This window comes from Carex rostrata, chromosome 12 (assembly GCF_964058835.1).
Source record: "Carex rostrata chromosome 12, lpCarRost1.2, whole genome shotgun sequence".
NCBI classification, from domain to species: Eukaryota; Viridiplantae; Streptophyta; class Magnoliopsida; order Poales; family Cyperaceae; genus Carex; species Carex rostrata.
Genome location: NC_135929.1, coordinates 592063 through 614686, shown reverse-complemented (window position 1 = coordinate 614686; position 22624 = coordinate 592063). Strand labels below are relative to the sequence as shown.

Below are 22624 nucleotides of genomic sequence, written 5' to 3'. Positions count from 1 at the left end.
TATAGACCATAACGTTTAGTTAATATGATCATTATTGATATTTTTTTTTTTTTTTATTAATAAAAAATCAATTCCCCTTCTCTTGTAACTTGTAAGCTTGTATTCGGAGTGTGGGACCTTGATCCGAATAGATCTGATATTGACATTCTTTAAAAAAGGAGAGGTAGCATAATTGACTAGAAAAATGTCTTCAAATTGTTATAGTTTGATTCCCCTCACGAATATACAAGTTTTCAAAAAAAAAATCTCATCCGATCGACCGATCCACTATCACTTCAATGGGACCGTATCACCTGAGGTAACAAAATATTTCTGTTTAAATGTGAACCGTCCGATCAGAACCGAGCGAAACGGGCCGTGCATTCTACCTCGGGCCAGATTGGCCCGATTCTGATCGGACGGCGTGGAGCTAAAAAGAAATATTCTGTTACCTCAAGAGACAAGAGGATTTGCTCCATCAATGCGACCTCACCTAGCTCTCAATCCCTCGTCATCGCTACCTGTGCTCTCCTCTCCCAGTAGCGGTCTCCACTCTCTCACTTTCTTTATTCTTGTCTCAGTGAGATTTATTCATTCGCTCTTTTATTCCACAAGTCGGCAATGGCGACGATCATAGACGGGAAGGCAATCGCTCAATCGATCCGAGATGGCATTGCTACTGAGGTCAAATCCCTCTCCTCCTCCCATAATTTGGTACTCTTTCTCTCTCTCTTTCTCCTCCCCTCTTCGATGGCACCACCCAGCTAAAAGATAGTAGTTGCTAGAAATTGTTACTATTCTGGTAAAGTCTGATGCCGCGGCAGCCACCCAAGGTTAAGACAACAATTAAGAAACAATAAATTGTTGTATTCCTTTTTCTCCTTTCCATGGTTATGTAAAGAATATCTTCTCATTAGTGAAATTTTTGAAAATTACATGCGATCAAATATTAGCTGGATTTAAAGAAATATCATTAGAAACTTGTATATATCACCGCACATAACCTATGTTTGCTGCGGGTCAAATGATATCCATTTTAATGCCATGCAGTTCCTGGCACTACTTGTACAGTTTTCCAAATTGTGAATTATTAAAGTTAGAAGATTGCAGGGTTATTTCTTCATAATACCCTTTATTTCGTTTGAAATGTTGCAATTCTGTTATGCACTCCTGCAAATGACCATATGTAGGGATCTGATTGTTCTATCCTTTTTGAGGAATTTTTTTGAATATAGAGTAAAAATGTGTAATACCCCCTTTCGTTATAACACACAGTTATGCAAAGTATCCAGATTTCAGTGTTCATTTTGAAGATTTCACTCATTTCCTTGTTGGTTACTTGGTATCATAATTTACTTGTTGAAAGGTGCCGGGGCTTGCTGTGGTGATAGTTGGTACTGATAAAGATTCTCAAACCTATGTCTCAACTAAGAGAAAGGCTTGTGCTGAGGCTGGTATTCGCTCCATTGACGTAGACTTCCCTGAGTCCATCTCAGAATCTGAGCTTGTGGACCAGGTCCGCCAGCTCAATGCCAACCCTGATGTACACGGTCAGTTTGTTGTACTTTTTTTTATTTGTTATTGTGCTAGTATTGACCATAATACATCTGGTATATATTAATGTGCCAATGTCTCCAAAATATACACAATTGCTGTTCCAGATGCATATGTACTATCTTTTTCTTTTCTTTGAGGGGTCATATGTACTATCTGAATCCACTGTTGTGCCAATACTGGGTGTATGGTAATGGCTGTACTTTTACATACTGAATGAACACTTGTACTGCATTTCCATACAAATGTTGTCCTGGTACTATACCTGATGTGGACAGTTTCATTCTGCTGTTTAATTGTTGCAATTCTTTGCTCCAGTCAAGTCTTTAGCATTAGTCAGTTTGTTTTCTTGTGTTTTAGTCTAGTGTTCTCCATCGTTTTTTGGTTCATTGAAATTTAGAAGGTTTTAAGATGTTTACTTTTAATGCAGTTTGCTTATGTTTAATGGCAAGTCTTATGGTCTAGAGCTAATAATGAGTCCATTGCTCTTTGAGATTCACAGTAATAGGAAACTGAGCTGTGCCTTCTGAGTTTTGTGGTGCATTACATACTAATTGTATTTGTGTTCTCTTGTGCTCTTTGAATTGGACCTTAATTATTTGTGTCTCAGTGAACATCAATTTGGGCTGAAAAACTGACACAACGTTTTCCTTTTTCTATTTTGTTTTAACAAATCAGGTATATTGATTCAGCTGCCATTGCCGAAGCATATAAATGATGAGAGAGTATTGGGAGAGATAAGCATAGAAAAAGATGTAGATGGATTTCATCCGTTGAATATTGGAAAACTCGCCATGAAAGGGAGAGAGCCCCTTTTTGTGCCTTGCACCCCCAAGGTATTATTTTTTTTCTTCTGTAAATTCTCTAATTATTTGCTGTGGCAAATAGATTTTTTCTTTATATGAAAAGCAAAACTTCTTAGTTGGGTTCTGGAAATTTTGTTGCTTTTGTGCTATGTATCATGTTCAAAACAAGTATATATTAGTACAAGCGGGGAAATTTCTGGTTCTATACTGCTTGGTGTTTTGTCTCTGCTCTAGTAGAAATTTTCATTTGTACAAACTTTGTGTTTATGTTGTTTTACTTTGGAAGTTTATTTTCACATAGAGAACAGATGTTACGGCGATCATTAAATTTAGTGAGACTTTTCCTTTTGGTAAATCTCTGACATGGTTTTGAATTGTTTCCTTTCTAAAGGGATGTCTTGAGCTCTTAGCACGAAGTGGTGTAACCCTCAAGGGAAAGAGAGCGGTTGTCGTTGGACGAAGCAACATAGTGGGCTTACCCGTCTCTTTGCTTCTGCTGAAAGCCGATGCAACTGTGACTGTCGTTCATTCGCACACACAAAATATTGAAAGCATCGTACGTGAGGCTGACATAATTATAGCTGCTGCTGGTCGAGCTTTTATGGTACATCAGATCTTGTTATATATATTTATTTTTTATGGTTCATGTACATTTGACATATAATTGTATAAAAAACCATTGACAAAGAATGGCTGTGAAGACTACAGGCTTAGTCCAGAACAGTTAACTCTTGAGCTCATTGGGAATTCATGCAATTTCCCTTTTGGTTTGTTTGTACTGTAGATCAAAGGAGATTGGATAAAACCAGGTGCAGCAGTAATTGACGTAGGGATGAATGCCATAGATGATCCAAGCAGGAAAAGGGGCTACAGGCTAGTGGGAGATGTGGATTTTGTTGAGGCAAGCAAGGTGGCTGGATGCCTGACACCTGTCCCTGGTGGGGTTGGTCCGATGACGGTAGCTATGTTGCTCAAGAACACTGTTGAGGCTGCTAAACGTCAAATTGTAACATAATGTAGTCAATAAAATTCTTGTTCTCTTTTAATAAAACTCATTGTGATGCAGTTGTTGTGCTTTCGAGGAGTTTGTATTCTATAATAATGTTAATTAAGGTACTCCTTTTAATAGTCCAATGTACTCGTTTTATTTATACTACTAGTCTGTCCAATATCAGGAAAATAATAAAATATCACGCTTTACTGACAATTTGAAATTCCATAGGCCGCATAACTTGATATGTATTGATGGTGATATTTCAGAAATGATGGTTATGTATTGATCTTGCTAGTAATATGAATTAACAAGCTGAAGGAAACTTCTACAACCCAGTCACTTCGAGCTATTCTAAGTAAAGCTCAAACTAGGCAAATAATTTATGGTGATATTAAGAACTTTGGTGACAAAAGGTTTTAAACTAAAACTAATATCAGTTTGATAAGGAATTTAGAATTTCAATAAGTAAATGTTTTTGAAAGTAATATTAACATATTGTTTGTTTACAAATCATAAAGCTAATATGTGCAACATGTAATTAATTTATTGCTAAAGAGCAAAGCCTCTGGAATATGCAGCTGAAGAGAATAGCCTCAAGAGAAAAATATGTCGTGCAATAGTCCTCTAGGCTCTCACTCCAGAAGATAATAGAGAAGTGGAGGGATGAGAGATAGATAACAGGTCAGGAGCGGAGCTAAACTTTCAAACTATGGAAGTCAATTATATAAAATTTTCATGCTCCGACTAGAGGTCAATTCTACAGCATTCGTAGTATTTTACTTTAAAGTACTATATAGAAAATCATGTACCTCCTTCCTTGAGCGTGCCTCCGCCTATGTAACAGGTGATATCCATATTTTGTCACTTGCTCCAGAACTTCCAAGCTTTGAAGAAAAGAAAAGGTTATCATCTCTATACAACTTTAACAAATTTTGTTTACTTCAAAACAAAATATAAAACTTTGCTCTCTTTGTAACACATTTCATGACATTCTCCCCCCTCCCACTCTTCTTCCTATTTGTTAATCATAATTGTAGCAATAGTAATAAAACCTAAAAAAGTTATCTATGAGATCAAACCCTAACTATCATCGCCAAAGTTTAATAAAAAATGATAGGTAATGTAGCAATTATAACTCTAACTTGACACACTATCAATTTTATACATTTGGTAAGTTGAAGAATATAAAAGAGTTAGTTGTTTTCGGCTTAACTACTTTATTATAATAATTTTGTTTCCTCAAATATTTTGAGTGAATTTTATGCATGTTTAATTTTATTTCCTCAAATATCTTTCTTGTCTTTTATGTCCTTGATTTCATATTTCTGTACACTTTTAGGTTTTAAACTAAATTAATCAATTTAAGTTACAAATAACAAATTATCTTCCATGACTTGTGGCACTTTGTTTCAGTTACATATTTAGTGGCGATCGATAGAACTTTTCAACACTGTATAGGAAGAATCATGCTTCATGAATGAAAAAGAAAAAAACATTGTTCCAGTGACTGATCATTTTCTTGAAAAGAGCAAAAATGCAATTATCATGCTATAAATCAGTACATGATAATGATAGATTAATTCATCTGTAATGCATTACTTCTGGAAAGTTCATACGAGAGGTGTGAGTGAGATAATAAACCTCATTATTCTGTTGACTTGAATTTTGAGCAAGTACAAACAAATCATAATATATATGAATGGATAATATATTATTATGTATGTTATTTGCACCGTATACTCAGGGAGGACATAACTTGAATAGGTCAAGCGATTGGATAAAATGGTATCCTTCACCGGGCATCTTCTGTCTTTGAGTTATCGAATTTTATATAGAATAGAGATGTATATGGTTGAAATAAGATAAATGCACGAAATATGGTGTTTGAATTTGACCAAATTTTTGTCAGTTGCAGCAATCATACTATGAAGATTGAGCAATTTGTTGGAAATGAGTTAATTGACCATAGATTTGGTTTTAAAATTTTGAAAGGGTACTATCATCAAAATCCAACAAAAGCGTATCATTTGGACTATGAAAGGAAGATCACGAGGATAGATTTCTTTTATATTGTTATTAGTTAATAGATTGATTCCGCTCATGGATTTTAGACCTATTATACATGTTAGGTGATCGATTTATGGAATGATCGATGATAATACAATTGGTATTTATTATTGACCGAAAAATTGGACGTTAAAGGCTACAGTTAACATAAAATGCTGGTTGTTCAATCTCTTATGGTTAATATTGTTTTATATTTGTTCTGTTTGTTTTTTGTGTATCTACAGTTCATAGAAAGGATGGATCCATGGAAATACATGTAGAATAAGATATTTATCCAGGTCAAGCAATAAGGATGCTAAAAAGTGTGCATCAGATTTTTTTTTTTTTTTTTTTTGACAGGTTAAAAAATGTGTACATGTGATAGGCAATTTGGATTACAAGGTAAAGTTTGATAGAATAGTTATTGGGCTTGAGTGCTCGACTAGCATTGCTTATTGAGCATCATTTTATTTTTTGTCAAACAAATTCATGTTTGCTTCATCTTTTTAGTTCCTTACTGGTATGTACCCGTTGGTGCATGTAGGCGTTGCTTATTATGTTAATCATTTTGATTTGCAAATATAACACTTAATTAGATTCAGTCGTATTTAAACCTGAAAACTTTATTAGAAAACTTCCAAACTTGACGAGACGAGACCACCTGTTAAGCTGGAATTTGATCTTGTTATTCCAAACTTAATTGAAGACTTTTGAAAAGCTGATTTCTAAATTTATCACAACTTTGATGCGTGAATGTTATGTTTCATTTTGGGTTCGGAAACTTGTAGAGTTTCTTTGTAAATTTAAGAACTATGATCAAATTCTCAGAGAAAAAAAGGGCTGAAATAAAACTTGTAAAGTTTTAAATAATAAACTAAAACATATTAAAAATACATGCAGTTTTTAATAAATTATACAGCATCAAGCACATAATAGTATAATACTAATAACAATATAGCACCAACTCCACTGTAACTGATAAAAACGCAGTGTATTACAGCAAGCTCATATTCACTACTAAGATAACACAAAACACAAAATTACAGAAGTGCCATATTCATAATAATCACATCTTCATTAAAACACCATCTTTCATATTCATACAGACATCACAAAATATATCTTCTACCATTATACCAAAAATACCCTGGAAATGACTACCCAAAATACCCCTTTTACTTTCTATCATTGTACCAAAAATACTCTCTCACTGGTGCGAACTCAAATACTAAACTGAGTGCAACAATTCAATACATCATTGGTACAAACGCACTACAGCTTAGACCTGATTTCATCCTAAATCCAACAGTAAGCATTCTCTAGTCTAAAGTTGGTGCATCCTTCATAACATCCACCCGTTTTCTTTGCTCACAAGTTGAAGAGTAGTGGCCACATTGACCACAATTTTTGCACTGTCGTTTTGGTTTTTTCGAGTTTTCCATACATACTTCAAAACTACTTTTAAAGCATCCACTCTTCGACTCCCCAACATCTTCTTCTTTACGGTCCTTTGTTTTTGTAATAGGGGGATCAGCAATCGAGAGGTGTTCGACACTATTTTTAACACAACCAATGGTTACTGTTGCACCTTTGTTCCCTTCTTGATTTTCCTCTAAATTAGAAACCCTTTGAAGTACCCCATCTAAGGCCTCCATTATAAAGTTAAAAGAATTGGTACTCACATGCAAATATGGTCTCAACTGGCTTACCATACTATCAAATTTTTCATGAACCATTAAAGATTTGTCTCCATCATTCTTTAAAAAGGAAATGTGGATACCCTGTGTCGTCTTTTTTGTCCACCGTGGTAAGATATATTTCGGAGGAATTCTTGCAACATTTTTTTTACTGAAAATTGCTAATATATAGCGACACAATATACCTTTGAATTCAAACAAGTGACACTGGCAAGAAACTTCCCACGACTCAACATTGAAAATTACAACAAATGCCTCATTAAGATCATGAAAATTTGATACCTTATACTTCACAAATTCTTGCAAGGTGGTGCCTTTCTTAAGAAATGAATCAAAAAAAGAGTGTATGCTCTCACATCCTTGGGTGGTATCCATACCGGCATAAAATATGGTACGATTGTATAGCGGAACCCATGATTGCCGAATGTCAAACAACTTATTCAACCTCTCATCCTCCATAAACTTGTATGCTTTCATAATGTTTTTCCATTCATTGTCAAATTGCTCCGTAGTGATTGAATTATACAAACAATTTTTCAAATCTTGACAAAATGGTGAGTTATCCTTATAAAAGGAACCAAAATATTCAGGAAACTTTTTCATGATGTGCCAAAGGCTAAATCTGTGGGAAACAGTCGGAAATACCTTTGTAATGGCATTTTGAATTTTATCATTTTGATCAGTGAGGATTGATACCGATAACTTACTACCCACCACATATAGCCAATTCTCCAACAACCACAGGAAGAAATCCCGCTCATTTCACAATAAGGCAAATCCAAACATGATGGATTGGATATTATTATTGACACCAACAAAATTTCCCAAAGACAAACCATTCTTGTTAGTTCTGTAAGTTGTGTCAAAGATCAATACATCGCCGAACCGCTCATAGTATTGACGAGCAATCGAATCTATCCAAAAAAAATTTGCCAACCTATCCTCTTCGTCGGTTTGGATTGCATAAAAAAAATTTGGATCTTGTGCTTTCTTCTTAACACAATATTGCAAAACAGCGCTTGCACCTCCTATATCTAAATTCTTCCTCCTAAGATCTTTTCTACAAGGATTACTGGGACTAGCCAAAGGATGGTTGTGCTCCTTGTTAATTCTTCCTACCTTCCATATGCTTTTCTTGTTTGACACGCTTATGGTTACCCGACAACCAGTTCTACAAGTTATTCTCCCTCCTGATTTTTCTTGACCCAAATCAGTTTCATCATTTGATTTTTTCTCTTCACAAAATCCAGCACAAGAGCACACATATTGACGGTAGCGAATTTTATCACTACGTGGAAATTTATTGGTCCTTTTTATCCGTACCGTAAATCCCTCGGAAAGGGCAAAATTATAATAAAAACTCTCAAACTCTTGAAGTGATGCAAACTGCATACCTTCTCTAAGTACAATAACATCACCACTTTTCTTGGATATAGGTACAGTAACATCATTGGAAAGGCCGCCTTTGTCATCCTATAACACAGATATGTTATCATAATCAATAGATAATAAGGAAATAGAAAGGACTTCAATTTTCAAAAGAATAAAGCTAGGCATGACTGGTATGGTTACAAAGACAAAAGTGCTTCACCAGAATAGCAATAAAAGCTCAATAACTATTTACCCCTAATTGACCAATTGGACAACAACTTAATATTCTTTAGCCCAGATTATACGATGAGTATCATGTCCACCCTAATAAAACTGAAATTGGCTTATTATTATCACAGAGGTGTTAACCAGTCAAACTGATATCAGGCACGAAAGGAACAGTGTCAGAATCCAAGATGCAGTCACCAGGAAACTCAGTTGAAAGAAATTTAACAGAAATTTAAACTAGGAATTGAAGAATATATACTACATCAGAGGGCTTAAAAGATATTTAACAGAAATTTAAGAAAATATATTACGTCAGACAATGGAGATGACGATGATGAGATCTCAACAGAGCTTGCAGCCATAGCCGTGATGAAGCTTGGGCAGGTTCGGTGGAGGGCCAGACGGAGGGGAAAAGCGAACAGGAGAGAAGGAGCGAACAATCGCGACTGGAGTGGCCAGAGGCGGGTGCGGCGTCCGCTCGAGTGAGTCAAGAAGGGTGAGAGGGGTGGTGTTGCCGTGTCGGTGTCGGTGTCGGGAGCGAAAGAGAGATTAGTGTTGGGCCGTTGGGCTACAAAATGAATTAGACTTTGCATGTAGTTTCTGTTTCACTTTTTAATTCATTTGTATATGCAGTTCTGTTATTGGATATTTTATATTTATCAGTCGGTCAAACAAAAGTACTGTATGTATATCTACAAAAATTGGTGTCCATTTCAATATTTCAAGCTTGGATATTTAAGACTAAAAAAAGTTAAATTGAGAAATTTTGAATACAGAACATTATGCTTTTGAGCAGCCCATATATATTATTGATAAAAATAATGTAAAAAAATAAGAGTAAGGCTAGGAAGCTACCGGTAGTTAACACAACTATTTGCTATCTCTTTTTTCAACGTTGGATTAGCTTTAAAATTCGTGCTGGTGATTGACGCTGAGAAAAATAATGGAGACGGAATACAAATTTCATCTCTCTTAGTGACTCCATCTACCGCCATTTCCCCTCCCGTCGCTCTTTCTCTCCCCATGCGAAACTGCTTAAACCCTACCTCTCCGCTCACTGATTTTTCTCTTCTCCTCTCTGTGCAAAAGCTTTTCTCCTCTCGTTGCCCTCTCTACGCTTGTTGAAGCTCTCCTCTGACGCTACCCTCTCTCCACAAATTAGGTATGTCTCTATCCAAGCTTTATGGATTATCTAATTACCTTGATTGTGGCTAATTTGATTTAAGGAAAGATATAGATTTGTCTTTTTTTAAAGAATTTGAGCAAACCCTAGAGTAAAAAATTCCTATAATACACGATTACTTATCAATCTTGTTAGCAGCCCATAAATGTAAGAAACGTTTATTATTGAATTTTGAATTCTAGCTTTTAATGAAAATAATTTCAGTTTAGGTACTTTATGAGCTTGATTGTCTGTTTAGACCTAATTATCTTGTTTGTTGCTGATTCAATTAGAATAAAGGTGGAAATTTGCTTTCTTGAAGAAATTTCACAAACTATTGAATTAAGAACTTTTTTTTAGAAATCACTACAGGTTTAGTTCAATCATTTCATTTTCTTATGTTGTTTAATTATTTAAATAGGTAACATGAGTATCGAGAAATGCGGGCTTCCAATTCCAAATATGTGGATGGTATCCTTGATGAAATATGTGGATGGTATCCTTGATGAAATAAAGGAAAAACTTCTTTCAACGACTGCCTCAAAGTGTAGTGTACAAGGAGGTGTTGCAACAGGTGTGATTTCAGCAACTGCTCTTCTTTCAAATGAAGATAAGACCTCACCGATTGGAGGGTACATTGATCCCCCATTGTCACAATGCAAGGGAAGAAAAAGAAAGCCGCAGCGGCAGAAATCTATTATTGAAAAAAATGCTCCCAAAAAGCGCACTTGTAGGTACTGCAACAAGCAAGATGGTCATAATTTTACAACATGTCCCGAGGTATGTCATCTTCCACTATATTAGAGATCAAATGTATGGTTTTATTTTATTTCATGAATACGTGACAATAATCTGTTTTGTAGCGCCTACAAGATAATGCTAGAGGGAAGAGTTTACAAGTTGAAGATCACCAAATGATGTAGCACTTGAATATGGGGTTTTCTAGCAGCTGACATCAATATGATTTTATTCTATTATGCAGATGTTGTGCTCAAGTTAGTTGGGATAGGCAGGATATGAGGTTTTGAACATGTGATGAAATGATTTTTCTATTAGTAGGCATTTTGATCATCAATGATGCAAGCAACTAGATTTCTATTATAGTAATACATTATAGGTATTGTGCATGCCTTTTGTTTCTGGATATGACCGGTACCAGTACTGGTACTAAGGCAAATTTAATATGAAGATATATATGTATATGATGCATGTGTGTTTTTTTTTATTATAGTAATACATCACTGGTACCTTGTATTTGTTTCTTCTATTACTAAAATGACAAAAAAAAAACGAAATTTGGTTGAGATACATGGCAGAAATAAGAAATGAAATATACTCCAATTGCAAGTGCTTTGTATCCACTATTCCTGTTTTTTTCTTTTACCAGTGCTTTGTAATATCACATTAGTTGATAACTTTTAGTACAATTGTAAGTGCAAAATTTAATTATGAATCTCAACTAGGCATGTTAACTTTTAGTACACTTCCATTTCCAGGTAATTACTAAGTGATAATTAAATGCTTAAGCAGACTCAATTGGATCAAATCAACAAGATTGATAATTTCACCATAAGCAACTCAAAATCATGCATATAAAAATCTTTTATTTTTGAGTAATAACCCAAGGGCAGTTCAATTGAATATTAAAGCCTACAAGAGCAGTTCAATCATGACAAAGCTTTTATTGATTGGAATTAAAATTACAGCCTACAAACGTAGTTCAATTGAAAATAAAATTACATTCTATAAGAGCAGTTCAATTGAAAATAAAATTACATAACTGGTACTGCTTGAGTAAAAGAAATATTTAAACCTTCTAGACTAAATACTAAACTAAATCAAACATTTTAAAATGCTATTTTGATAGCCTACTTCCTTCAATTGTACATCAATTGAAAACTAGTACTGCTAAAACTGGAACCAGTACTCCAACTTTTCTCAATTTAGCAGAAAATGTAAAACTGCACCCTGCTCCATCACTGTAGACCAGATTTTTACCAGCAATCATTTCTTCTTGTTCGCATGCTAACCCTTTAGAGATGTGTATTAGGTTATTGCCAGCACTCATCTATTTTGTCTGCTTAAAATTGCAAATGTGAATTGAATGTCTATCATAGAAAGGAGAACAAACTACTACATAATTAAATAAAAATTGCAAATACAATGAAAACGTTTACTATAACATTCTTTTATCATAAATTGCAAATACAAAACAAAATTAATAGCCAAGATGGTGATGCATAGAGTAGACTCGCAAAAAGAATAACAATAGGTACATACAGAAATTCTGGTCTCTTTCAACAATAACTTGTAGTCCAGGGGAGCCTTATAGTCGGGATTCATTTGAAGTAAATCACCACGAAAAATAATATGTCATTAAAATTCATGTCAAAATTTTAAAATTCAGACATAAATATGTTGGAATCGTAATTTTTTAGTCAACTAAAGAGTAACATACTAATGATTTCTCATCTTCCAAGATCTATTAGTTCTATATGCTGCAAATTTTGGAAGGAAGCAAGAGTTAAAAATAAGTACAATGTACACCATTAAAAAACCAGTTATGAGTGCATTCCAGTGCCTTGGTGGCTTCCTATTGATTCACAAAATGAAAAATATTAATTTCATTGCTTAAATAATTCAAAATCCAAATTGAAGATTACAAAGGGCGTATCATAAATTTCGCTGGTATTTTCAACTCAAAATTCTCAATTATTGATAGTATATTTCAATACAGCAAGTGAGGGAGAGAAAGACTTACATGATACTTTTAAATTTTTTAGGCGGAGGAGAAACGGTCACCGGAGCCGAGCTTGACACGATAGCGAGTGAGACAAATCGAAGATGCGAGACATGCCCGGCCGTCCGAGATAGAGGGGAGAGCGTGCCCGGCCATCACGAGAGAGAGAGGGTAGAGGTAGGGTTTAGGCGGGTTGCGCATGGGAAGAGAAAAGGCGCCGGGAGGGGGCAAGAGTCGGTAGATGAAAAGTCGCTAACAGAGAGATGAAAGGTGTATTATGTCTCCGTTATTTTTCTCAGCGTCAATCACCAACACGAATTTTAAAGGTAATCCAACGTTGAAAAAAGGGGTAGCAATAAAGGTTACACTGGACTGGAGAGACTATAGTCTATAGAGTGAAGGAGCGATCGAGGGGCACTCGTTCAGTCGTTCTCCATCCAAAGCTTGCATTACCCATGATTAGGACTTAGGAGCTGAGCTAATGCAGATGCTACACTATTCAATTATTGTTTTCTATTATAAAAAGACGACAAATTAATCAGCTTATATTGATCAATCTTGTTTTAGAAAAATTTCTAATAATTTCAATTATTTTAATGACGTACGTATTCATTTCTGGAAAGAGGAGCCGTCAAAAACGATTGGACCGAATATAAATTGTCTAATGGAGAGATAACTATTTTTTTTTTTTTTTTAACTAAGATTGAAAGTTAAATAATCCGACTATTACATATTTATAATGATCTTACGATCCGCATAATTATATTTGACACAAAAGTGCAAAATGGATGCTAAAGCAGTCAAACTATAAGGATCCTTATTCCATATTAAGTGATATTCAACATTCAACAATAATTTGGCTAGATTTAAAATATGACATTCAAGTATAATATGGACATAGATTTAAAAAGTTTGAAAACGTATAAGTATTCACAAATCTTGTTAAAAATTGAGACGAAGAACCCATAAAAATAGAGTATAAGTACTTGTGACACATAAGATCCGAGCACATTTACCCCTCATCTCATTTTCATTTTCCTCTTACCCCCCACCACCCATGCTTTTTAACTATATATCAGATCAGACACCTCTTTGGTGTGTTACCGTCCTTCAAATTTTCTCTATCTATATCATACTTAAAACCATAGACCTCATACAATTGACAACAGGTACCAAGATCAAATTTTCTCTTAATTAAACTACATCATACTTAAATCATATATAGACCCTCACACAACTGACAATAGTTGCCAAGATCAAAATTAACTAATATGGGAACCTTACATATCCTCCCTCAGCTCATCACCTTCTTTGTATTATCTGTTTTGATTTTCAAAAATCACCCCTCCAATGCATTCTTTTTCCATTGTAACCCCCATTTACCAGTGCTCGGCCGGCCTATTCATCCCACTGATGTAGAGTTACTCCAATTTGCCCTCAATTTGGAGTATTTGGAGACAGAATGGTTTCTGAATGGTGCATTAGGTTACGGTTTAGATACCGTAGAGCCTAGGTTGGCAGGCGGCGGGCCCGTACCGTTAGGTGCTAGAGCTGCCAGGCTTGACAATGTTACACGAGAGATTATAGCAGAGTTTGGATACCAAGAAGTTGGTCACCTAAGGTAAAAACAACATCAGAATTTTTCTACATCTTTTACAAAATTTAAATTAAAGGGCTGGTGTAAGTGAAAATTGGGTGGTTCAGAAAAATCAGAAGCATACTTGTTTGCTGAAAATGTCGGAAAAAGTTATTTGGATTCATTTCAACGATACCAGATCAGATAAGATGAATTAATTCAACTGGAACAGTAACCTTTAGCAGTAGTTTGTTTATTTCTACAATTACACCAGGAACTATTCTCAGACTGCATAGTATAATGTTATCAAGCAAGATCATCCTTACATTGTTGCTTTGTACCAAAATGAATATTTTTACATTTTCTCTTTTATACTAAAGGTATTAATTTTTTTCCTCAAGAACATAGTAAACATCATATGTACAAGTATTAAAAAATTTCCTCATCTTCATTTCAAAATTTGACAATTTTAGATTTCTAATTGTGTGAATATAATTTTGTTTCCAGGGCCATTAAATCGACTGTTGGTGGTTTCCCGAGACCTCTGATTGATCTCAGAGCTCACGTTTTTGCAAAAATAATGGACAGTGCCTTCGGACACAATCTGGACCCTCCATTTGATCCATACCACAGCACGATCAACTACCTAATTGCATCCTACTTAATTCCTTATGTAGGTCTAGTAGGCTATGTAGGGGCAAGCCCAAACATCAACGGCTATATCTCAAAAGGCGTAAGTTTCCTCACATCAATACTTTAGAAGGAAAACAAAAATCTAAATATTTGACATGTTTTAGAAAAAAATCAATACTTTCTTCTTACATGGATACCCGCAGAAAATGAAAAAGGTCTCGAGTTTGTAGATATTAGATGAACTTTCAGGTTTTAAGGAGAATGGAGGTTAAAATTTTTCTATTCATATATAATTCTTTTTACAGAGATAGGTGAATGTTTCGGTGTTCAGCATTTGGCTGCTTGTTTTTGTGAGGTTTAAGGAGATTAGATTGCCTTACCACTTAATATTCAATATTTTATTGCATAGTGATTTCAAATTTGCAACAAAAATAGCATTTGCAAAACAGCCTATTTATATATGATAAAATGTAATTAGATGGAATTAAAAGATGTGTGCCCTAGACACAGCGGGCTCATGAATTGCTCCTATTTCTCCTCTTTTGTTTTCCTTTTCTTTAAACCAGATTGATGGATGATCATTCATATCAAATGATTCAATCCAAGAAATCCACACAACTATATAGATATAACTTTTCTTAGCGTTGCAACTAAGCAAATAAAAAACGAAACCTAGTACAATAGAATTAATATTAGTATCCAGATGTCATTTTTTAACACTAACCATTTCATTTGCAGTTATTAGCAGGCCTACTGGCAGTCGAATCAGGCCAAGATGCAGTAATCCGAACATTTCTATACCAAAGGGCTGATGAAATCGTTCTCCCTTACAAGAACCTTACTGTTGCTGACTTCACAACACACATTTCACGGCTAAGGAACCAGCTCGGCTCTTGCGGGGACAAGGATGAAGGTATTTTAGTTGATAGGAGCTCGGGGGCCGAGAGAAGAACCAGCAGCAATGTTCTATCTGCTGACGGCAATTCGGTGGCTTATAGACGTACACCTGCTGAGATACTGAGGATTGTGTACGGAACAGGAGATGAGAGTCGACCCGGCGGATTTTTACCAAGAGGAGGAGGGGGAACCATTGCTACAGATATGGTTAGGTTTAGGTTAAAGTTTCACCTGAATTAAAAAACTTTTCAAACAATTGGAAGTTAATTACATGGTCTACCACCCAGGTTATTTGTTGGTGCATGTTTCCTACTTTTAGCATACTTTGAAAAGGAGTATAAAATGGTTCAGGTTTTCTTTATTTTATTTTCTGTTTTGTTCAGAATGTGAAATCATGCATGTCATCCTTGAACTCGATCGTTAATTACCAATTAATTAATGGCACACTTGTCGCCTAATTATGTAATGATGGTTAATTAAATATCCGACTCTAAAAATAAGTAGACTAAATAAAAATTTATGTAGCAGCCTCATTTTTTACTGAAGGCATTTAGATGAACTTGACAAAAAATAAATGCAATGTATGAAAATTTAAGTACCTCAATTTCGGAAATGTTGAGCCCCGCAACAGCAAATTAAAATTGAAGGTGCATCCTACTCCAACTCCATCTTTCTTGTGTGCCGGTCTTTCGAACAAGTCCCTAATAATATTATGCCATCAATTCTAATTGAAAAAATAAATTGAATACAATAGGGGAGTCGTTCTCTTTGCAACCTGAAATCGGTGGAAGGATTCGCACGTCAGTAACCGGTCTGGTCTGTATAACTATAACCCGTTCTCTTCGCGGCAATTGAATCCCTTTAATATTCGTGCCAGAGCAGATCGAATAGCTCGGATCCAAACTCAAAATTTGGGTTACTTTAGGATCGAATTCGAGCCATCACTCTCGTCTCTTTTGTCTTTTGAGATAACGCTTGACAGATACGCGCCATTCGCTTCTTCCCTCTTCAGTGTCTCTCATGTCCATGGCGGCCTCTCCTCTCCATCCTGGCTTCCTCTCTTATTCCATCCCAGAAAGATGCGTCTACTTGAGAAAACCTCGTTTTACCTCCCAGAAATTGCCTCGTCTCCAGTTAATCGTCTCCTTTTCCTCTTCCAAGGAGGTAGCCACAGTATTGACCGCCGAATCCTGTGTAAACACGGGCCTTGATCTCTTCTCGAAACGGAAGGTTAGTAGTAACATCTTTTGTCCTGATCAGGGATTGTTACTTTGGCAGTGTACCGCCTCAGTACCTGTACTGAAACTGTACAGTTTTTGCCATTTGTTTAGTTTCATTGGATTTTTACCAGTGTACTGATGAAGAATTCGTGATTGGTGTCTTTTTGTTGTTCGTACTGTTGTGGAAACCAGTTCTTGTAGTTACCAGTTCAGTACTCAGTTCACGATGGTTAGTTTTTCAGTTATGCTAAAACACAATGTTTTTAGCAATGACAGATCTAGTAAGAGGGATTCATTATCAAATTTTCTGTGCTTGTACATGATTTTTTATATAGTTTAGAGTAAAATGTTATGGCACTCTAAACTTGACCCCCGTAGCTTAAAAGTCTGGCTCCGTCCCAGGTTTTTAGTAATTGCATTTTGACCTTTACCTAACAAACCTGCTTTTAAGAGAAAATAAACCATTAATTTGAAAAGAAAATAAATGCCTATTTTGTTTCCAGGGTCCAAGAAACTGTTATATCCTGAATGGAACAAGAGGTCAATACAGATTTGGTACTCTAAAATACTGAAACCTTGTATAATTTCAGATATGAATGTTGATTTATATTGTAAAACTCTAGGTAAAGGAAGCTCTTGAAAAGTTTGAAATGGCACTTACTTTGGATCCAAATCCTATTGAAGCCCAAGCCGCACTCTATAACAAAGCCTGTTGCCATGCTTTTAGGTTTGTTTCTTATTCCTTTATAGTTATTTCTGTCAGATATTTTAACTTCGTCCTGCATTACATCAAATTATATACTGGTCTCCCAACTGCAATTAATCCATACAACTCTGTTCAATTCTTGCGTGTGAAGTTATTTTTTTATTTTATTTTATTTTAGAGGTTACTTCTTTTACCTTCTGTGAACTTGCAACAATGCAATTTTTCATAGGTTTTTTTATCCGTATCTTTGCATTAATTTCCTTCTTTTACTTATTGCCTTTTTTTTTTCTTTACTGTTTATTTATTGTTGAGGTAGAGGAGAAAGTAAGGAGGCAGCTGACTGTTTGAGGACAGCTTTGCGAGATTACGATCTTAAGTTCTCCATAATCCTAAATGATCCTGATTTGACTACATTCAGAGCATCACCTGAATTTAGGGAGCTGCAAGATGAGGTCTTTATTTGTTTTATGATCTTTTATATAATTATGTTTAATACATTTTGCACTAATAATGCACAAGGGTGCAATCAAATTTCAATCTAATCCTATAATTCTTAGTCAGGACCTGCATGTGTAGCTAATTCTCAGATCTAATTAGTAACACTAAATTCCTTGTCGTCTTCACAGTCATTTCTGATAGGCAAATTTCATTCCTGTGTTTCCAAATACTCCAACATACAGCACTTTGTGAAGCCTCACATAAACACTCTGATACCTCAAATTAATTACTTATTTGGAATTAATCATCAATTCAACCCAATTCTGCCTCAGTTAAGCCTAATTGTGAATCATCAAAACTCAGGTTATCCTCGTGTCCTCAAAAGAATTAGAATGGTAGTACAATCAGTCCGTTTTCGCCCTCTTTAACTAGTTTCAGAGTTTTTCGGTTGGAATTACATTAAAAAATGGACCTCTTTTGTTGCAACATATCATAGAAAATCAATGCTCTGTGGTGCCAATTTTTTTTCAGTCCAAAACCCAAATTGCAGCTATTTGTTTACTATGGTGACTGTTTTGGTAATTCTTAGGCAAGGCGTGGCAGCAAGGAGATAGGTTTTGGTTTCAGGAGAGATCTGAAGATGATAGGAGAGGTTCGATCACCATTTCGCGGTGTCAGGAGATTCTTTTATGTGGCCTTTACCGCTGCAGCTGGCATCTCCACGCTATTTACCGTACCAAGGCTTATTCGTTCAGTACAAGGTGGGGATGGTGCACCAGATCTGTTGGAAACAGCTGGTAATGCCGGTATCAACATTGCAGGTAATTTTCCTATATCATGAACTATTGCACGTTATTTTGTACTGGTATGAATTGCTAGGTGCCTATGTAATGTGACATTGTACTGCAACGGGTATAGGTCTGTCAATTTTCCAGTTTTTTTTAATTTTCACTATGATATGTCATATCTATTTTCAAGGTTGAGGGATGATTGAAACAAAATTGGATGAATTGGCCAAATTGATGGATTATTGAAAAATTGACTGTCAATTGAGGCTCATCTGAAGATAAAATTTCTGAATAGGTAATTAGTAGTTTAGTTCCATATGAATGAAGGAATAACTGGATTTGAATCTTTTTTTATTTTTTGAAAAAATTATGTATTGTATTAACAATGTATCTTAGGAACAGATAATCTGGTATTGGGAGTATCTGATGGAAATTTTGGATCAGCACATGTGCAGGCATAGTTGTGCTAGTAGCACTGTTTTTATGGGACAACAAAAAGGAGGAGGAGCAACTTGCTCAAATAACCCGTGATGAGACGCTCTCTCGATTGCCTCTTCGCCTCTCAACCAATCGCATGATCCAACTTGTCGAACTCAGAGATACAGCCAGACCAGTTAGTATCTATTACCTTCTGATCTCCTGAATTAAGAATTAATAATAAAAAATAAAAAAATAAAAACTGAAAGGGTGAGAAACAAAGGCACATTTGCACAACCAAAAATGATCGTAGCATAGGTAAAAGATTCAGTTTCATAATGTGACAAATTGTTTGGTATTATAGTGGCATTATACTTTCCCGTGTTAATATTGGTGTATTGCAGGGACATAATTTGACTAACAACAACTGGTATACCCCTTTTTTGGTTGTTTTGTTTCTTTTGGCTCTTAGTTGACAAATGAGGGTTAATTGAGGCAAAATTAAGCTTTAGTGCTTTAGTGAGGTTGGAAACTTTGTTGTGCTTAATTTGCTTATTGGTGGAGGTGGTTCCATGCAGTCATATACCTTCCTGTTAATTAAGGTAAGGTCCTGGATGGAATTTATCATCTTAATATCAGTGTAATTGCTGGAATTTTAGTATGGGCTCAGTATCAGCTGCTTCATAATATACCATTTGTTATTAAATGTTGTAAGATATATTGAATATCTGTATCATCTTGGATTGAGAAAGTATTTTAGGTTATTTTGGCAGGTAAAAGGCGGTCAGTAACTGCAGCACTGAAAAGGGCCGAGAGGTTCCGTACTGAACTCGCCCAAAGGGGAGTCATTTTGGTGCCACTTGTCTTTGGTTCTTATAGAGATAGAGTCTTCAGTAGAGAGGAAGATATTCGTCCCACACCAGCTACACCCATTGCTTCTGCTGGGGTATGTCCTTTAATTAAAAGGATTGCAAAGTCCAAATTTAATAATCGTAGCAGTTTGGTGGTGTACTGGTAGTTGTTTGGTTTTGCATGAGGTTTATTATGGGATCCGGCTGGATGGTGGTTTAATCATCAGCACTCCAATTAAACACAAGTTACTGTGGTACTTTGCCATACCCAAGTACCTTACTGGCCTTTTCTGGAATTGCTACTTCAGTCTTTCTACTGGGATAGATTTAAAAAGGTTTTATCCTACTATATGCTTGAAGCCTGATCATATATGGCTCCATAACAGTTAGTCCTCAGGTCTTTTTTTAATACTTTGATGTTCTTCTTGATTAAATTGAGGTATTGTATAGGTATGAGGTTTAATTTAGGGTGAATCATCATACTATGTTGGTGCTATAGTTTGCCCTTTATCAGCACCAACCATTGGTTCAGACCCTGCAACTATGCACCATTAAAAATGTCAGGTACCATACCATAGAATTAGATCCTTCAACCTCATAGAAACCACCAATATATATATATACCAAATTCTCTTTATGTTCTACAAATGTGATTTGAATCTTAACAGGAGGATTTTGAGAAGAAAACTGAATCTATAATAGCAAAGTCAAAATTAAAAGCCGAGCTCAGGTTCAAGGCCGAGGTTGTTTCTCCTGAAGAATGGGAAAGGTTCTTCTTTTGCGTTGGCTTACTTTTCTTACTTTATTAAAATGTGATTTTTATGTGCATTGATTAGATGGCTATTATGCTTATTATCTAAGTTGACATATATATATATATATATAGATAGAGAGAGAGAGAGAGAGAGAGATGGGCTACGGTACATTGCAATGTATAGCTATTTTTGTACATTGACTATAAATCACGTTATTCAAAGTCCAAATAACCGATCCAAACCATTCATCTTGTTGTCCATATTAATGTGTTTGGAGACCAAATTTTACATTTTTTGGAAAAATTTTACTATTTTTTTAGATTTATTGAAAATCGCTGTTTTTTTATGGTCCAGATTTGTCATAAAACAGCGATTTTCAATCAATCTAAAAAAATTCGTAAAAAATTTCCAAAAAAAGTAAAATTTGGTCTCCAAACACATTAATATGGAGAACAAGATGAACGGTTTGGATTAGTTATTTGGACTTTGAATCCGATGATTTATAGTCTAATGTACAAAAATACCTATGCATTGCAATGTATGGTAGCCTAACTCTCTCTCTCTTTCTCTCTCTCTCTCTCTCTCTCTATATATATATATATATGTATATATTCTAATATTTTACCATCTTAATTGATTTAAGGTGGATAAAGGACCAACAGAAGTCAGAAGGTGTTAAACCAGGAGAAGATGTGTATATCATTTTGCGTCTTGATGGCCGTGTTAGAAGATCTGGCAAGGTACATCCTCTCTTTTTGTATGTAACACATCCAAGAACCTTCTTTATCATTGAACTTTTTATTATTAAAGATAAAATGAAAAGGTCCTGACTTTGAGATTAGAGCAATACTTGTCAGATTTGACTGGTATGGTTCTCAAATCTGACATAAGATATTTGAACAATTTAGGGGATGCCTGACTGGAGCCAGATAGTGAAGGAGTTGCCACCTGTGGAAGATTTTCTAAGCAAACTTGAAAGATAATTTTTGCTTCTTTTCTTCTGTTCTATTTTGTGTTTTTGGTTCTTATTTTTCTTTTTGAGTACATCACCCAGTCCATGGTTGCTGGTGTTTCGTAATACTTTTTTTTTTCTTTTCCTTTCTTCATTATTTGCAATTATTTAGCAACTTTTAGTTAAAAAATGTAACCCAACAAAACAAGGTTGATTTGTTGTTAGCTTGTTATTAATAGAAGTTCCGTTTTTTTTTTCTTTTTTTTTCTTCTTTTGTATTTAGTTCCGTTTTCTTTTAGTACCTGATCTGATGCCACGTAATGAAAATGCGACGATGCAAATTTCATTGATATGTGAAGGTTCGTTCCTTGTCATTTATTGCATATATTACTCAAAAGTCAAAACGGATCTATATTTGTTGTCAACTTGTTATCAATAGTTTTGTTTATTTAATTATTTTTGTTATTCCCCTATCCTACGGAGGTGGTGATGCAAAAGAAGGGAGGTGGATTTAATTAATCAGGGAGATGCATAAGAGGTAGATTTAATGAATCAGTGAGATGCATAAGTTCTTTATCATCAATAAGTGGCGGAGTGAAGTATAGACATACAGGGGTGGGCACACATGACTTTTGAGTAGATTTTGAATTTTATGGAGATCTATTAGTCCAATTGATGTTGTCTTTTTTGAATTTTTTTTTTGTTTTTTTCTATATGTTTAATTTGTAATTTGAATTATATTTAGGATTCAAATTAAAAAATATTTTTTTGAATTATAATTGATAATTAGAATTATAAGTCAGAGCATCAGAAA

The 22624-nt window shown here is 35.1% G+C and overlaps 4 protein-coding genes across 5 annotated transcripts; 3 read left to right on the top strand and 1 right to left on the bottom strand.

Moving 5' to 3' along the window:
• The first annotated feature begins 486 nt into the window (after positions 1–486).
• LOC144562753 (Amino acid dehydrogenase family protein) lies at positions 487–3471 on the top strand. Its single transcript, XM_078312006.1, has 5 exons — positions 487–693; positions 1346–1529; positions 2212–2369; positions 2731–2943; positions 3124–3471. Exons 1-5 carry the CDS (start codon positions 601–603, stop codon positions 3352–3354), a joined length of 879 nt encoding a protein of 292 aa, XP_078168132.1. The 5' UTR covers positions 487–600; the 3' UTR covers positions 3355–3471.
• A 2968-nt stretch (positions 3472–6439) lies between these two features.
• On the bottom strand, positions 6440–9207 carry LOC144563244 (protein FAR1-RELATED SEQUENCE 5-like). Its single transcript, XM_078312685.1, has 2 exons — positions 8987–9207; positions 6440–8549 (listed from the first exon to the last, which is right to left on the bottom strand). The coding sequence occupies exons 1-2, from the start codon at positions 9035–9037 to the stop codon at positions 7839–7841; spliced, it is 762 nt and encodes a 253-aa protein (XP_078168811.1). The 5' UTR covers positions 9038–9207; the 3' UTR covers positions 6440–7838.
• Positions 9208–13560: 4353 nt separating this feature from the next.
• Positions 13561–15981, top strand: LOC144562752 (ferritin-like catalase Nec2). The gene is made up of 3 exons (XM_078312005.1): positions 13561–14198; positions 14661–14886; positions 15525–15981. Exons 1-3 carry the CDS (start codon positions 13849–13851, stop codon positions 15921–15923), a joined length of 975 nt encoding a protein of 324 aa, XP_078168131.1. The 5' UTR covers positions 13561–13848; the 3' UTR covers positions 15924–15981.
• A 636-nt stretch (positions 15982–16617) lies between these two features.
• On the top strand, positions 16618–22072 carry LPA1 (tetratricopeptide repeat (TPR)-containing protein). 2 transcript variants are annotated; one of them, XM_078312003.1, is made up of 9 exons: positions 16618–16913; positions 17527–17630; positions 17926–18061; positions 18637–18868; positions 19291–19448; positions 20013–20198; positions 20772–20872; positions 21502–21598; positions 21767–22072. In XM_078312003.1, the coding sequence occupies exons 1-9, from the start codon at positions 16704–16706 to the stop codon at positions 21839–21841; spliced, it is 1299 nt and encodes a 432-aa protein (XP_078168129.1). In that variant the 5' UTR covers positions 16618–16703; the 3' UTR covers positions 21842–22072. The 2 variants fall into 2 exon arrangements, with proteins under 2 accessions (XP_078168129.1, XP_078168130.1); XM_078312004.1 differs by having other exon boundaries at positions 16642–16913; positions 17922–18061.
• Positions 22073–22624: the final 552 nt, after the last annotated feature.